This window comes from Rhipicephalus microplus, chromosome X, assembly GCF_043290135.1.
Source record: "Rhipicephalus microplus isolate Deutch F79 chromosome X, USDA_Rmic, whole genome shotgun sequence".
Taxonomy (NCBI): domain Eukaryota; kingdom Metazoa; phylum Arthropoda; class Arachnida; order Ixodida; family Ixodidae; genus Rhipicephalus; species Rhipicephalus microplus.
The window spans coordinates 355,953,813-355,971,952 of record NC_134710.1 but is presented as its reverse complement, the minus strand read 5'-3'; the positions used below and the strand labels follow the sequence as shown (position 1 = coordinate 355,971,952).

Sequence of the window (18,140 nt, the reverse complement as noted above, 5' to 3'; positions counted from 1 at the left end):
TCAGTTGATCTCGACTGCGTTATCTTTTTTTTTCTTTTTTTCCTCGTGGCAGCAGTGAGACCCACGATTCCTCTGTACTTTTTAGCAAAAATTAAGGCCAGGTATTGCGGGAAAACATAACCTATGAAACTTAAAACTAGTCAGCACAGCAAATGGAACTACAAACTAGTCGGCACAGCAAATGATCATCTCTCATTACTGCAAATTATTGCAAGTTCTTTGCCTCCCATTTTTTTCGTATGTCCTGTTAATTTGAAAATCCGCGTATTCGAAGATTTCTCACGGCCCCAGTGACTGAATTAACGAAGTTTATATATATATATATATATATATATATATATATATATATATATATATTATACACACACACACACTTAACACACACATAGTAAAATCTTGTTAATTTGAACTGTAAATCATGGGAGCAAGAAGTCTCGCTAATAAATTGCACTCCCATCCCCATTTGTTAACACACGTTTAGAATGTGCGCACTTCTTGCTACAGTGCGTTACCTGTCAATTAAAATCAAATTATAATCTCTATACCTGAACACTGTCACACCTCTCTGTAGTTGGGTTACACTCGATCACGGACAATTAATTGTTTGGCTTGTGAACAAGCAATCATTGAATAATTATGAAATCTGTGTTTCAGCTCAAATAATTCTCGCGATAACACATTTTGACTGCATTTATTGGCACATGATAATGCGCATGTTGCTTAACTGTTACATCCTGTATACATCTGCTTGGTAATGGTTACTCTGCCTGAATCATTCCTTTCTCATTTTATCCATAGAGATGAATGCAGGTGTGTTCAGACATGTATAGTATTTAGGATGTAATATTAGCAAACTAGCGGTGACAGTTTTTTTTCGTTTGTTGCTCCCACTGAGCGAACAAGTAGTGAATGGGGGGGGGGGGGGGGGGGAAACAGCCGGCGCGTTTGACCAATTCAACATACACACTTTCACATACTGCTTCACGCGCCTGCGGGGGGTTCTGGGATTGCTTGAAAATGTCCTATTGCTCGCGTTTTTTTATGAGGAGTGTCAGCACATTCATCATATTAAAGCATTCAATGCAGTGGGTTGGGAAGAGTGACCTGAACACGTCAAAACGCTGCTAAAGAAAACATTTGCTGCCTTGATGACGCAAGTGCCCATGTCAAAATGTTGCCTTCAGTGACATATTCAATGACATTACATCGTGTCCCATTTAATTTCAGAATAGTCATATTTCATTTTCCATTTAGTGTTCTGTGTTGTTGAATTTCTATTGCAATGTACAAGAGAATGTGTCATGTTCCCCTACCGTAAGTCCAATAATACACTGTTTTGAATTCAATTTATAAATTGTGCAGTCATTTGTATATTCACCAATAGGCAGCTCAAATTTTGAAACAACAAATTGCGCTGCTGTTGTTTGTATGGCATCTAGCTGAAGGAATTTTGTTTTGTAATAAATGCCACTTCCAAGTAAAGTACCAGCCCTGTTTGTTTTGTCTTCGTGGTTTGCACTTTTGTAGTATCCTCTGCTATTAAGTTTTGAACTTTCTGGGGTGTACTTTCACACCACCATGCATTGATTGTGTTTTACTGTGAGAAATGAAAGCTTCCACTGACCACATGGGTGTTCAATGCTTACAGAGGTAGGGTTTAATCCTGTGAACAACTTCATTATTGTGAATGGTCTACATGAAATGATGCCAATCAGCTCACACCTGTGTATATAACTTGGATGTGGCACCATCGATTTGCAGGACACCTTATTTTGTACAGCCGCTGTTTTCTTTTTTTTGGGCATGCAGTCTGAATTTGGCTCTCCTCTCGTTTTCCAGGCTCAATGTTCCTGCCCCCCACCACAGCTTTGGGTGCCGGCCTCTACTCACTGAGCATGTATGGGGGCTTGGTGCTATTCGGCGGCTTCCTCCTCTACGACACTCAGCGCATTGTCAGGATGGCGGAGACTTACCCCTTGTATGCTGCACGGCCCTATGACCCCATCAATGCGTAAGTACAGCGTGTCCTGATTTTTTGTGTCTTGGTGTTGTTACAGGCAGATTGCATAATGAAGTGGCAGGGTTGTCGCATTTCCTGCTCTGTTATGGTAATGCTTACTAAAGCAGCGATGCTACCTCTGGGCCGATTGCGCCACACTGCCTCAAAGTGCCCTGGCTGCTACATCCAGCTACATTTCCTCAAAATTTGGCAACTCTGCGCTAAACCTGTGCCAAGGGGTGTTTCGACTTCCAAAAACAAAGCTAACAACTCGGGGTTCTTCTATTGAACCTCAAGTCGGAGTGCGATAATTACTCGAGGAAAAAAAGAAATCGTATTTTTTCTGGGCGATGTTGGGGGTGCGAGAATGTGCGAGTGCGAGGATTATGCGAGTAAATACCGTATTCTCAAAATTCAAAAAGTTTTCGCTGCTTTTTATTCTATCCCAGCAGCGTCACGTCATGATTCTCACCCATGCATAATAGCGAGGCCATGGTGAAAAGCATGCTAAAACAATGACCACAATTGCTTTCGTGAACGAACCAAACAGTTGCATTAACACGTTATTACCAACAGCTGTCCGCCGTCAAAACACCAAGATGGCAGCAGGTTATCGTGAAGCGGTGACTTTTGAATTATTTCATCCCATTCTTATCATCCATCACTGGCGGCTAGCTGATTTTGTTGATAATGCGGACGAACAGCCGCTCTCATTAGTTACCACACTGGTCAAGCGTGAACAAAATGATAAGCATTGGATTCGGAAAAGGCATTGTTCTACAGATGCACCCAGCAGCTGCGCGAAGGAAACCATGAACTAAGCAACTGAGCTTCAGCTGCGGATCGTCTGCGGCTATACAGTAAACCCGATTTTTAACATTTTGATGCATTTTCAGAAACTTAAATACGTCGACGAAGTCTAAAACGCGCGTTGACACCACCAGAAACCACCACTGTTCAGCAAGCATGGGTGCCTCCATTGCTCAATAGCAATGGCAATGAGACTGCCCTCTTTTTGGCAAAGCAGGGCAGTCTCATTGCCATCGCTATTGAGCAATGGCAGCGCCCATGCTTGCTGAACAGTGGTAGTTTCTGGTGGTGCCAATGCTTTAGACTTCGTCGACGTATTTTCAGGTTCTGAAAATGCATCAAAATGTTAAATATCGGTTTACTGTATAGCAATAAATATCTGAGCCTGGAATCTCGTCGTGAAATTTCATTGAAGCGGGACGGCAGAAGAAAAAGTGTTCATTGTGGCGACAATATTTATGCATCGGCTCCTATGGACTGCTGACGGAGAACCGTGAATTTTTCATTGTAGCGGGAATTTCGTTGAAGCGGCGTTCGTTGTAGCGGGGTTCAACTGTATTTACGTGGCCGGCATGCGCTTAGCTGGGTGCGCGCCACGACAACTACTAGACGTCACCAAAGCTGTTCACGTGTGCTGGGGCAACTAAAGTCAACCCAGCAAACTTTGGAATTTTCTATTTCAAGGCACTTTCTGCTTAGTGGTCGTGCGTTAAATACAGCTACTTTTTTGTGCTTGGGATGACGCTTAAGGGGGGACGCGGCGTTGGGATCGCGAAAAATGGCAAAAAAATCTATTCTTTGAAACTCAAGTTTTCAGTTTCTGAACCCCTTTTTCTATCTGGTTCCAAAATATCTACACTGAAAACCGCGCAGAAGTGCTTCGGAAAATTCGTTTCACCCACCTAGGTAGCAAAACTTTTTCTGGAAATGGCAAGAAAACGCCGATTTTCAAAAAATAATAGCTTCGCGATGCTTGGGCCGGGAGCCGACTTCTTGGGCTCATCGGAAAGAGCATTTCTCCGTGTTTAACTTTCCCGCCTCAGCTGGCTCCTCCCTTTAACAACAAGCGAGCAAAAAGCAAATGTTTGAAGGTCATTTTGAGGCCCTTGATTCGCTGTGGCCGCCATGTTGCCTCAGCTCGCCTCGCCATTGGCCCGATGCTCGCTCTGGGAGATCGTCGTCTGCTGCTTGTGCAATGCGAGGACATGGCTCTTGAAAATCCCCACTTCGTGACGTGTTCACGGCTTGATAACCACTTGAGATATAACTACGCTTTAGTTACGAGCACTAAGCGAATGCGCGATCAGGTTACTACGAGCGGGAGCGCAGTCTACGAGCACCGCGCGTCATCGGAGTCGTCTTTAGCCCAAACTCCGCCGACAGCGAGACTGCGGGAAGGAACAACGCGCTAGCGCATTCGTGGCGACGTGCTTCTTTGCAAGCAATGAAGCTAAAAGTGGCGGCACGATCTGATTGCTATGAGTGGCGGCACCGGACGCACGATCAGATTACTACGAGCGGTGCGCGGCGGTCTGCGAGTGCGGCGCGTCATCGGAGTTGGCTTTATGCCTAACTCCGCTGACAGCGAGACTGCAAGCAGGAGCGACGCGCAAGCGCACTCTTGGCGACGTGCTTCTTTGCAAGTAATGTACCACATCACTCGCTAGCTCCTCTGAATCACGTATGGGCATTTAACGCATCGGCAGCGGACAACACAGTCAAGCTCGTCAGCCCCCCCCCCCCTTCACTGCCATGGATTGCTCGGAACAGTGGCTAGCAGTTTCGCGCGTCGTCATTCGAAAATGTGATGCCAAGTGCAGTGCGTGCCAATTTTTTGTCCTCGTAGTTAGCCATTTCGCACATCGTCATCGAACGCCGCCGGCAAGTGCATTACGCGCCGGCTGCACTGTCCGCGCGGCCGCGCACCCCACAGTCATACGGAGTGCTGTCAATAAGCTTTTGTGATGCGATTCAGACGTGCTTGGAGCCGTGCTTGATATCGCCACGAACGTCTATGAATGTTCCGAGGTTAATGAATTGCTTTAGATTAGAGTTTCCGCGACCGGCTGTATGATGATGCGTTTCACAGCTAGAGCGGCAAAAGAGCACGTATGAATGCAGGGCAAGAATTTTTATATGCCTGTTTTAAGTCATAAATATACTGCTAAAAATTCCTGTGCCACCAGTTTTCTGCCCATAACTTTGTTATTTGGAAAGAAGGCATAGGCTGTCATGGTGTGATCCATTTTTCTGATGCAATAAACCTCTCTCTAAATAAAGAAATGTTCAGTGAATACTTATAATCAAGAACATAATTATGCTAATTACAACTTCGGCACAGGAAATACGTGTAATGAATTCAGTATATGGTCTCATTCAATTACAATCTTTTCTGTCATGCCTATCACACCACTCCTTCATACAAAGAACTTGGTTTGAAATCCATACTTGTTCTTTGTAAAACATCAAAAGGAAATTATGGGGGAAAAAAAAAGGGCAACCAAGGCACACTGGTCAGAGACCAGATACCTGAAAAGTCGAATATCACAAGACAAACCTAAGATCACAATCTTTAGGTGTTTTAGAGAAGTAAAAAGAAGTTGAACCTTTAAACGCAGTTTTCTCAATACTGTTTTTTTGGCATTATACTCAGCTCGTGGAGCAGATATCTGGGCAACGACTGTACGGATTTTGATTCCGTTTATTTTGTAATGCTCCTTGAACTGTGCTTCAGGGGGCTGCGATCTTGGTTTTTTATTGTACTCCTTAAAGAATTTTTTATAGAGTTTCTTGTTTGTAGTGCAAGTGTTCTCATTGCAGTGTCGCTGGAGAAAACGTAAACTACAAGTTTTAGTGTTGCAAATAAGTTATTTTGAGAATGCAGCCCCCTTCAACATACATTTGGCTGTGGATAGAGCAATTACGAACCATTTTTGTCATTTTATAAATCCTCCAGCCCCTCCACGAGGTTCAATTGAAAAATAATTTGTCTCTCATTAACTATTTGTGCTATCGCCTCGAAATTTTTGTGGATGCACGGTGAGACCATTCTTAGTGTCTGTACCGATGTTCATCATCATCCGACCAAAACAAGAAAGTTTGTTCTCAAAGGCACGTCCCCTCTTAAGGGGGGACGCGGCACTTCGGGACCGAAAATCAGCCAAAAAATCGAGTTTTCGCGGACCTTCTTTTCGCGTTCCCGACATCATTGCGCACCTATTTACAAAATTTCATAGCCGAATACCATCAACTTTTATCGTTATTCAACTTTAAAAAACCGAAAACGGGCGTCCTGCCCTTTAAATTGAGGGCGAATAGCGCAGGTTTCGGCTCTACGATACGCGGGAACTACGCGCTCGATCGGCGCCATTTTGGTCTTGTTTGAAAGAACGCGTTTTCAGCTGTTTTTTTTTTTATTCAGTAAGCAACATTGAGCGTTTCCCCGGCTCGAAAAACGGGGCCTCAAAGACGAAGAGCCGCGCTCACTGCCATTTGCTAAACGGCGCACGTGACTGAAATAGCGCTTTCCGGTTGGCTGGAAGCTCGCGGCTTGCGCCTGCATACGCGACCCGACGCCATTTTGAAAGGGTTACCGCTGTGACGCCTCGAAATCGGCAGAGCACTCTGAAGCTTCTGATCGTATCGCCATGCCTGGAAACGCAAAAAAGTATCGGACCGTGCACGCATTTGGTCGCAGGAAACGCAAAGGTCGTGGGAGAAAGTCTACGAAGTCATCAGAGCCCTTTGTTGACTCCGATGAACGATGTGTCGACGCTCCGCGGCCGTTCAGCGATGGTGCGACCGAGCGCGTTGCCTCCGACGACGATGCCGGTGAAGCGAACTCCGGACGACTACGAATCGACGCCAAGGTGGTGACAAACGCCGAAGTTGAAGAAAATCATGCCCGGGAGAAAGCGACGCTCGACCGGCTTTCATCGGCGCCAGCAACTGCACGGAAAATTGACTTTTTCACCGCGAGTTGTAGTGAGGCAACCGCACAGGACTCGGACCACGCTGCTCCTTATCTGCTTATGCATCTAGATATCCTAAACGCGATAATGGGTGCCTTGTGTTTGTTGCAAAGCCTGCCACGGACCGGCTACGATCGTCAGAGGGGATCGGGACTACGGACTTGCCGTGAAAGTGCTAGTGCAGTGTGAAAGGTGCGGCGAGATCGCGAATGAATGGACTTCGCCCCGCGCGAACGGCACGAAAACGTGCAATCCGTTTGAAGTAAATCTTCTCGCTTCGAGGGCGATGGTGGCTACCGGCAACGGCCAAACGAAAATGAACGATATTTTCGCAACAATGGGCATCTCACACCGCGGTATGCACCACAAGACGTTTCAGCGGCATTTGAAGAACACGCTGGCACCCGCTGCAACGCGAGCGGCTGAGTCCGCTATGAGCGAATGTGCGGAAAAGGTTAGAACAATTTATGATGACTTGTGCTTCGGCCACCGGGGCAATATTGCCGTTAGCTACGACGGCACGTGGAAGACGCGAGGCCATTCTTCCCACATCGGCGTGGGCACAGTTATCGAATTATTTAGTGGCTACGTGACTGGACTACGTCGTTCTTTCCAACTTTTGCCTAGGCTGCGTGGTGGGCCCAAAGCCTAGTAGTGAGGGCTATCAAGAATGGAAGGCTAACCACAAATGCCAAAAAAATACGAACAGCAAAGCGGGGCAAATGGAAGTGGAGGCGGCTCTAATTCTATTTCAGAGGTCGCTTGAACGCCATGGCCTGCGCTACACAACTATGCTGTCTGATGGAGACTCTAGGACATTTTGCGCCATACAAGACGCCAAGGTGTATGGTTACATTGACGTGCAGAAGGAAGACTGTATTAATCATGTACAGAAACGGATGGGCACCGCATTGAGAAACCTGGTGCATAAACAAAAGTGCGATGGGAAAAGAGGCCTTGGTGGGAAAGGCAGGCTCACAGGTGAGCTGATCACCAGGCTGAGCACATATTATGGCCGGGCTCTGAAATCGCATGAAGGTGACGTGGGCGAGATGCAAAAGGCTGTGATGGCCACATACCGCCACGTCACCTCCACTGATGAATGCTCGGACCACAGTCTGTGCCCAGCTGGTGAAACTTCATGGTGTCAGCACAATGCCGCAAAAGCAAAGGGTGAGCCCGACCCCAGGCATGCCTACAATCTACCGAAAGACGTGGCAGAGGCATTACTACCGGTTTATACCCGGCTTTCGGAAAGAGCCCTGCTTCAGGGGTGCGAACGCGGCAAAACGCAGAACTCCAACGAGAGCCTACATTCGGTAATCTGGAGTTTGGCCCCCAAGGAGCACCATGCGTCCTTGTTCGCTGTTGAAGCAGCTGTTGCAGAAGCAGTGCTGCGCTTCAACACGGGCAATTTGAATTCTGCAACGGCAATCTTAGGTGAAATGGACATGAATGCGACAAGTACTGGTGCCAGGAGAGCGAGAGAAAAAGACCACTGTCCCAGCATTGTCTCCAACAAGAAAAGAACAGCCTCATTGGAACTCCGGAAGCTAGTGAAGAGGAGGCATGAGCACCGAATGCATTCAGACTATGCTTCTGGTGCGTTTTGAGGTTGTCTTGTTGCATCATCTGCAATAAAAATGTGTGCCCACGTTTTTTCTCGATTTCTCAAAACGACAATTTTCATGTGCTTCCCATTATGCCGGAGCAATATCTCTTGTTCTATCTGGGTTATCATTACGATTTCTTTTTTGTTTCGAAGATAAATGCAGGGGATGTGTCGTAAAGTAAGTTTTATTGTAATAATTTTTGGAGAAAATTCTCTAAATGGATCTTTTGTTTCAAGTGTAGATGGGGAAATTTTTCATGTCATATTCAACATCCCACAACTTTGCTTTGAAATAGCCCAGAACAATGATTTATACTTTATTGCACACTGTGAACATACCGAATTGGTTCTATAGGTTGCACATCAATATCCAAGTTACAGTTAATTAGCTAATTAGGCCTTAATTGAAAAAGTCGCAGTTCATTATATCTTTAAAACTAATTGTCACAGCAAAAAAAGAATTAGATTTTTGAAATCAGCAGTAAAATCTACATAGGCTCTCCAAATTTGACTGAGGTACTCGCAAAAATAAAAGAGTTTTTGGAAGGTGTAGCATCCCCCCTTAAGGGGGGAGGTGGCATTGGAAAAAACCTTTTTTATTCGTTGACCTACAGCAATGAAATATGGCATGCATACTCATAAGTCTCTCGAATAGGGAAATATGCAGTTTCATCATGATAGCTTCAGTAGTTCTCAAGTTACATAATGCTAGACGATCCAATTACATGGTCTGCTCATGGAAAGCCTAGCACTGCAACAAAACATGCCAGGAAGCTGTGGATGGTGTTTATCTTTACTCAAAAGAAAGCTACAGGGTATGGCACTCTCAGAATTTTTTAATAAGTTTTCTTTTTTTTTTTAGAGATCATCATGGCTGCCGACACTCATTGTCAGAAACAGTGGCACGGACAAATCGTCTAGAAAAATAACAGGGCCATAAAACAGAAATTGAAGATTGCTGTACCCACAAGCAGTGTTCAAGGATTCAGGAAAAAAAAAAACAGAATCAAAATCGGTCCACTCATTCCCGTGCTACTCTTTCCACGAGCGATGCACAATGTCCAAGACACACTTGTGAGAAAAACCCTGTCGAAGTTTTCGACAAGCTTTTTTCAATGAACTTTTTTGTTTCTCGTTGGATATCGATGAAAATTGGCACAGACACTAAGAATGAGCTCACAGTGCTTCCATAAAAATTTTGAAGCGATACCACAAACACTTTACAAGAAACAAATTATTTCTTTATTCAACCATGTGGAGGGGCTGAGCATAATGTCAAAAAAAAAAAAACGGAGTTGAAAAAGCCGCGTTTAAAGTTTCAACTTTTCTTTATGTCTCTAAAACACCTAAAAATTGTGATCTCAGGTTTGTCTTGTGATACTTGACTTCTTTTCATGATTTACTCCTTTTCATGATTTACAAAGAACAAGTAAGGATTTCAAACCAAGTTCTTTGTATGATGGAGTGGTGTGATAGGTATGACAGAAAAGATTGTAATTGAATAAAACCATATACTGAAATCATTACGCATACTTTTTGTGCTGAAGTTATAATTAGCGTAATTAAGTACTTGATTACAAATATTTACTGAACTTTTCTTTACTTGGAGAGAGGTTTATTGGATCAGAAAAATGGATCACACCATGACGGCCTATGCCTTCTTTCTAAATAACAAAGTTATGGGCAGAAGACTGGTGGCACAGGAATTTTTAGCAGTATTATTAATGACGTGAAACGGGCATATAAAAATTCGTGCCCCTAATTCATACATTCTCTTTTGCCGCTCAAGCCGTGAAACGCGTCATCATACAGCCAGTTGCGGAAACTCTAATCTACAGCAATTCATTAACCTTGGAGCATTCATAGACGTTCATGGCGATATCAAGCACGGCTCCAAGCACGTCTGAATCGCATCACAAAAGCTTATTGATAGCACTCCATATGACCGTGGGGTGCGCAGTCGCCTGGACAGTGCAGCCGGCACGTAATGCACTTGCCGGAGGCGTTCAATGACGATGCCCGAAATGTGTAACTACAAAGACGAAAAGGCAAGGTTTTGGCGTTGCATAAATCAGTTGCCAGACTTTGGGGTGGTTGTTGCCAGACGGCCGCGAAATTTGGCGGAAAATTTTTTTCTCTAGTTGTGGCTTTTTTGTAAGAAGTTGGTGCCATCCGCGGTGCATTTCGCGAGTGCATGAGCGATGCTGGCCGTTTTAATTAACGGAATGAACCGATCCTAGCAGAATTAGAGCGTGGTGCTGCCGTGCAGTTAAGAAGCCGTTTTAATTAACGAAATGAACTGCGCATTACAGAATTCATTTTAATTGACGGAATGAGCCAAGCCTAGCAGAAGTCGAGCGTGGCGCTGCCGTGCAATTAGGAGGCCAATTTAATTAACGAAATGTAGTAAGGGGGGAGGGGGGCAGCGCATCACCTCCTGCGACTCTATTCAGTTTTCCCCGTCATCTCTAATACTGAGACTCGATATCTTAATGGCACAGCTGCGCACACAGCAAGAGAACGCGCCTCGACTTCTGATAGGCGCGGTTCATTTCGTTAATTAAATTGGCCTCTTAATTGCGCAGCAGCGCCACGCTCGACTACTGCTAGGTGCGGTTCATTCCGTTAATTAAGACGGCCAGTGTTGCTCGTTCGCGAAATGCACCGCGGATGGCACCAAAATCTCACGGAGAAGCCACAACTACAAAAAAAAAGGTTTGCAGTTAAATTTAGCGGCAGTCTGGCAACACTGACTCTCCCAGTCTGGCAACCACTTATGCAACGCCAAAAGGAACCTTGCCAACAAAAAATCGGCACGCACTGCACTTGGCATTGCATTTTTGAATGACGACGCGCGAAATTGCTAGCCGCTGTTCCGAGCGATCCTTGGCAGTGAAGGGGGGGGGGGGGGGGTGACGAGCTTGATTGTGTTGTCCGCTGCCGATGCATAAAATGCCCGTACGTGATTCAGAGGAGCTAGCGAGTGATGTGGTACATTCCTTGCGAAGAAGCACGTTGCCAAGAGTGCGCTTGCGCATCGTTCCTGTCCGCAGTCTCGCTGTCAGCGGAGTTAAGCCTGAAGCCGACTCCAATGACGCGTCGCACTCGTAGACCGCCGCGCGCCCGCTCGTAGTAATCTGATCGTGCATCCGGTGCGGCCACTTGTAGTAATCAGATCGTTCCGCCGCTTACAGCTTCGTTGCTTGCGAAAAAGCACGTCGCCACGAATGCGCTCGTAGTAACCTGATCGCGCATCCGCTTACTGCTCGTAACTAAAGCGTAGTTATATCTTAAGTGATTATCAAGGCGTGAGCACGTCACGAAGTGGCGATTTTCGAGAGCCATGTCCTCGCGACGCACAAGCAGCAGACGACGATCTCTCGGAGCGAGCATCGGGCCAATGGCGAGGCAAGCTGAGGCAACAAGGCGGCCACGGCCAATCAAGAGCCTCAAAACGACCTTCAAACATTTGCTTTTTGCTCGCTTGTTGTTAAAGGGAGGAGCCAGCTGAGGCGGGAAAGTTAAACACGGAGAAATGCTCTTTCTGATGAGCCCAAGAAGCCGGCTCCCGGCCCAAGCATCGCGAAGCTATAATTTGTTGAAAATCGCCGTTTTCTCGCCATTTCTAGAAAAAGTTATGCTACCTAGGTGGGTGAAACGAATTTTTCGAAGCACTTCTCCGCGGTTTTCAGTGTAGATATCTTGGAACCAGATAGAAAAAGGGTTACAGAAACTATTTCTAAAAATCGATTTTTTTGCCATTTTTTGCGATCCCAAAGTCGCGTCCCCCCTTAAAGGCATTGCTTAGCCTTGGACTGATACAGTAACTGCTTCGTATCCGAAAATGTTTACTCTAAAAATACCCTACCCAGTTTCTGATGGTCCAAGTCTGCAGTAACAGAAGCATTGGTCGAGGAACGTAATCAACGAGCCATATGTGTTTTTTTTATTGCTATTCATAAAACACGGACGTGCCAAACGAACGTTTCTGTGATCTTTTTTGTTCATATATGTACAAGCTAATCTGTGATAATCATGTCACCTTTAGTCATGTAAAAACAAGGTTCTATGGTTCTATATCTCATCCTTAGTTTTCTCTACTAGGTTAGTTTAATTGCGTGAGATATTTATTATTATGTCCTTTGTATATTATTATTATTATTCTTGTATAGCATAAAGAAAATCATTATTTTATGTCATTTTTCATGGATGCGGTACATGTCTTAAAATTCTGTCTAGCGACACGTGCTCCAAAACAACCTAAGCCAGTAGCATTCTATAAATTATATCCATATTTTTTAATGCGTGTACCTGTCTCATTTTCCTTCATGGCTTGCGACAAGTTTTCTTCTTTTGTTTGCATCTGCACTTACTTTTTAGTTTGTATTGCCAGTTAAGGAGATAAAAGAAAATTTAATGTGCGATATGTGTAATATACTGTACAAACTTGCTTACAGGAACCTATAAACTTCCTGAATTTTTCCAGGTCCATCTCTATTTACTTGGACACGCTGAACATCTTCATCAGGATTGCCATGCTGCTGGCTGGTGGTGGCTCACGAAGGAAGTGAAATGGCAACATTTGAAAAGTGCGATGGTTGTACGGTTGCAGCACGCATGTAGATGCAAAATTCTCTGCTCCTGAAAATGAAGCAAGTTGTGCGAATACAAATCCCTCTGCAGCGTCTCCAGTATAGTCCAAGCAGCAAGTTTAAATAAAATTACAAATAACCATGTTCAACTTTGTGTTGCCTGTCATTTCTTGTAAGTAAAAGTTGTATGTAGTGGAAGTGACTCGTGTCGTAGACTCCACCTTCATCACTTTCAAGCTGGGGTCTTTTTCAATGAACGTGCAGTAATGCAAATACAGTAGAAGCTCGTTGATTCGACACCCGTTAATTCGGATAATTCGGACGGCTCTATTGGTCCCGGCCAAAGTGCATGTTAATCTATGGGACCAAACCTTCGTTATTTCGTCGGAATTCGGCTCCGCACAGCTTAATTCGGACAAATGCTGACGGCTGCTGCTACACAAAAGTGTGATAAAGCAGCGCTGGCACCACTGCAGTGAAACCGAAATCTGAGTGGCATCGCCATCATCATCAACTAGTGGGGGCAATCGCAGCGTCTTCGAACGTGGGCGTCTTCTTTCTTCTCCACTCAGCGCCTCCAACGCCATTTTCCCTTGCGTTGTCGTGTCGGAACCATCTCATCTTGCGGAGTTCTCTTTTCCTTCCATTGTGACCGTATTTGCATGCCACCACCATCGTGCGCTACAGTGATGGCAACGCCGAGAAAGCGGCAGAACTACGACGCGAAGAACTTGGCGACTAAAGTGGAAATTTTGGAAGCACTGAAGAACAGCGAATCGCGACAGCAGGTTACGACCAAGTACAACGTGAAGCGGAGCACGTTGGGAACGTAGGTGAAAAATGAACGACAGATTCGACAAGCCTTCGAAAGCGAGAAGTTTCATGCCTCTAGAAAGCAGTTGCGAACCCTAGCTCATCCCCAGCTCGAAGAAGCTTTGCTCCGGTGGATTACTGAATGTCGCAACGCGCATCTGCCTTTGAGCGGACCTCTCATCATGGCGCAAGGTGAGAACTACACTGCAATGATGAACATTGAATCGTTCAAAGCGTCAGAAGGGTGGTTTGCGAGGTTTCGAGAGAGACACGAACTTGTCTTCAGGAGTGTGTGCGGCGAAAAGGCCAGTGTTGACGAAATCGTGACCACCGAGTGGAGAAATGTGAAGCTGCTGGAGCACATCGCCGCATATGAACCACGTGACGTGTTCACTGCAGATAAAACTCCTCTATTTTTCAGAGCTCTGCCCGACAAGACGGTGACTTTCAAAGGGGACGCGTGCATTGGTGGCAAGAAGTGCAAGCAAAAGATAACTGTGCTTTTTGCCGCCAATATGACTGGCACGGAGCGCTTGCCACTACTTGTCGTCGGGAAGGCGCTTAAGCCACGTTGTTTTAAGAACTTCAAAAGCCTTCCTGTCGAGTACACAGCGAACAGGAAGGCATGGATGACATCGGACATTTTTCGCAGCTGGCTGCAGCAGTTGGACCGGCACTTCACGTCGAAGGACCGCAAGATAATTATGGTTGTTGACAACTGCAGTGCCCATAACTGTACAGTCGAACTGAAGAGCATCAAAGTAGTTTTTTTGCCGCCCGACTCTACGTCTGCTCTTCAGCCGATGGACCAGGGTATCATTCACTACGTGAAGTCGAAGTACCGCAAGCACCTGCTAGAGCGAATGATCCTATGCTCAGAAGCTGGAAAGTTGTATCAAGTGGACTTACTCGGCACAGTGCACATCATCGCCCACGTGTGAAAAAACACTCCGCCGCAAGTCATCGCCAACTGTTTTCGGCACAGCGGTTTTGTGAGGCCCGAGCATGCAGCAGTAGCTGACAATGGCATCGAGCAGGTGTCAGCCGAGTGCACCTATGATGACTGCCCGACTTTCGATGCTGTCCTTCCTACAGATGTGACCTTTCAGGACTACATCGCGATTGATCATGGTGTCGCCACGAGTGGTCTCCTGACCGACCAAGAGATTATTATTGATGTCACGGGCGCCCATGAAGACGACGATTCCGATGAAGAATCATGCGAGGAGATACAGCCGCGACCTCATCGCACCTCACAGGAAGTCTCGGAGGCGCTGTTAATATTAGAGGACGCTTGCCTGAATACTCCAGACAACTTGCGTGCTGTTGGCCATTTGGAAAAGTTAAGAAAAATTATGACGTCAGCCGAAATCTGCGCGAAAACGCAGACGACAATTACAAAATACTTCAACAAATAAAAGTATGCTTCTGCAGCTTGATTTTAAATGTTGTTTTCCCTGTTCATTCGCTAATTCGGTTAATTCGGACAATTTTTCCGGTCCCGTGAATTCCGAATTAACGAGCTTTTACTGTATTACCGTCAGCACAAAGCTTTGCTTATCAGCTTTCGTGCAAACTCAAACAACGCAGAGCTTCGTACCACGGCGAAATTCAGTAAATGTAACGACTAGTTGTAATGATCAGACTTGTAATATAGAGTGGTAAATACTCGAAGATGTTTTATACAAAGGCACCACAAAAAAAAGAGGAAAACAGTCGTTCATTTGCAGAACACGACACTAAAACACAAAAAGGGTTAGGTTAACTTGAACACCCCAACCCTTCCCTTCGAAGAAAAAAAAAAACACCGAGACTTATACCGCAGCTCAACACTGCACGTCGGAAACCCGAAGGTAGGACAACAATTCCCGCAAGCAGTAGTTGTTCAGGTTGTCGAACATGGTGGTATTCTTTTTCTTCCTCGTCCTGACGCACACAATCTTTCTCTTAACGACTCCCGTTATTTGGAAGTAATTTTCTTCGATAAACCGTTCCCCCTCCTTGATTAGCGCCGAGGCAGCAGGCCTACCCTGGTTGCCGTTCGACTTGGCAAGCTCCAGGAGAAAAAAAGGGGTGTCCTTGTACATCTCGAAGGCCTCCGCCATGGCCTTACTGACATTCCTGGTCAATGCAAACTCGACGGCCAGCATCATCATGCCCTTGTTACGCCGCAGTAGCTGACTGATCTCCAATGCTGGCAAACTGGTAGCCGAGTATTTCATGCACATCATCTGGAGCGTGCAGTTCTGCTCCAGAGCCGCACTCACTAAATTCAGACGCGAATCCTCAGCCGTGGCCCGTCCCAACGTGAAGCACGCAAGCGTGTTGTTACTCTCCAAGGCGGCAGCGATGGCCGTGCAAGCAGTCGACGTCAGGCTGCCGCCTTGCACGCTGAGCCTCCAGATGCTGCTGTTGCTGGCGATGCCGTTGAAAAGCTGTATGAGACAGGTGTTCTTCACCCTCTTGGTGATAGTCACCGCCTGGATCGTCGTGGTTGTCTCGAACAGGTGAGCCAGCGCCGTGCCGTCGTCCAGGTTGAGGTGACAGTAGATCTCGACCTCCTGGATGGATTTGTTCTGAGCTAGGGCGGCACACAACTGCTCGATCTCGGGCCCACACGTGTACACGCAGAGATACCTCAGAGTCTGCGTGAGCGGCAGCATGTGCGACAGCTGCTTCATGGCGGGCGTGCCCCACACTAGCAGCTTAACACCGCTGATGGCAGTGTTGGCCGCGAGGGCTTCGGCGAATGCGTCGAGGCCCTTCCGTGAAGCGCCGTAGCTGGACTCGAGGGTCGCGTTCAACCTCACCAGAGTCCTGTTGCAGGCGATGAGCCTGCCCAACGCGGCCACACCTTCCTCGCCGAATTTGTTGCCGAACAGCGACAGCACCTTGAGCGACTTGTTGTCCATGACTGCCTCCGCGATGGCAACGATGCCTTCGTCGGATATCGCATTCAGGCAAACGTGGAGCTCTTCAAGTTTCGAGTTCACCTTCAAGGTGCTCGCTAAGGCCACAGCACCACTGGTGCCGATGGCGTTGTCTTGCAGGTTGAGCCCCGAGAGTGACGAGTTCGTTTTGAGAGTTTGGGCGAAAGCCCGGGCGCCCACGGGTCCGATGGAGTTGTTGGCGATACACAGGAAAACTAGCGTGGTGTTCTCAGCTAGCGCGGCCGCTATGGCCACAGCTCCGTTGGCCTGCAGCTTGACCCGCTGTAGGATGACAAACCTGAGATGGGTGTTCCGTCGCAGCAGGGATGCGAACTGCGTGGCGCCCCGTATGCCAACGGTGTTCATTTCGAGCCGTAAATAGTCGACGCTCTTGCTCTTTTCGAGCGCCTTGAAGAGCAGGATGGTGTCGGCCACCTTGAAGCCAGTGTCGACTAGGGCCAGCTCGCGGAGAGTCGAGTTGACCTCGACATTGAGGAAGATTGAGTGCACGTCAGAGCGGCGACGCGGTATGATGCACACATGCACGCTGAGCGGCTTGGCCCGCCACATTGCCCTGATGAAGGTATAGATCTCGTCGCTGTCCATCGCCTGGCCGTCAACGTAGAACTGCTCGATGGAAGAGTTGGGCGTCAGGTGCTGGATCACGCTCATCTTCATGCTGAACAGCTTGCCCGCGTAGCCGAAATGCACGGAGTAGATACAACGGTGGGTTGCGAGAAGCTGGGCAAGCAAAGTCACGCACACGGGGCCGTAGTCGATCATGCTCGGGTCGCAACGCGCGAACGTGTCGAGGGAAAGGCGCCCCGGGCGGTTCTCGAGCAGCTCCAGACCGATGTTCTCGAGGAAACTATTCCAAACGGCGATCTCTCTAACCAGCCAGCAAAGCTGTCGCATGGAAGTGGGCGAGTCGGCATCGGTGCAAGGGGCTCGCATGTCCAGGGAGTGTCGCCTAAAGTAGGCCTTCAGGTCACGGCTGTAAGTCGGCTTCTTCATTTCCTGCGGCTGCTTCTGTGGCCGCTTCTGCTTCAGAGTGGCTGCCATGGGAACGCCGCAGCTTGCCGTCGGTGTCATCGGCCGAAAGACACGGGCATCGGAGGCAGAGTCTTCCTGGTTCACAAGCCCGGCATAAGATGCGTTCACCGATAAAGAAGAGGCAGACGCCACAGAACGCGTCCCCGTGCTAGCCACTGGCTCGGTGAAAACGCGAAAGTAGACTATGGTGTTGTGTTCTGGTTTCGGTTTTGGTTTCGGAACGACATGTGAGGATGCCAGGGGGCGCCGCTTTGGCAACCAGGATTTCAAGGCGACTGTAAAATAAAGAGGAGAGTGCGTTGGGTAACCGTGGAGTGCGGTTGTTGTTCTTCTCTCGCCAACCCGCGTGTTCGGGCTAGT

General features: G+C 47.1%; 2 protein-coding genes across 3 annotated transcripts in view; one reads left to right on the top strand and one right to left on the bottom strand.

Annotated features, from left to right (window-relative positions):
• LOC119161140 (growth hormone-inducible transmembrane protein) overlaps positions 1-13,133 on the top strand; it is a 49,862-nt gene extending 36,729 nt beyond the window's left edge. For both annotated transcript variants that reach the window (XM_037413490.2, XM_037413489.2), the window contains exons 6-7: positions 1,840-2,011; positions 12,879-13,133. In XM_037413490.2, the coding sequence (XP_037269387.1) occupies positions 1,840-2,011; positions 12,879-12,963 (257 nt within the window). In that variant the 3' untranslated portion in view covers positions 12,964-13,133. The remainder of the gene's footprint in view (positions 1-1,839; positions 2,012-12,878) is intronic.
• Positions 13,134-15,451: 2,318 nt separating this feature from the next.
• On the bottom strand, positions 15,452-17,927 carry LOC142776346 (uncharacterized). The gene has a single exon (XM_075879856.1). The coding sequence runs from the start codon at positions 17,817-17,819 to the stop codon at positions 15,624-15,626; it is 2,196 nt and encodes a 731-aa protein (XP_075735971.1). The 5' UTR covers positions 17,820-17,927; the 3' UTR covers positions 15,452-15,623.
• Positions 17,928-18,140: the final 213 nt, after the last annotated feature.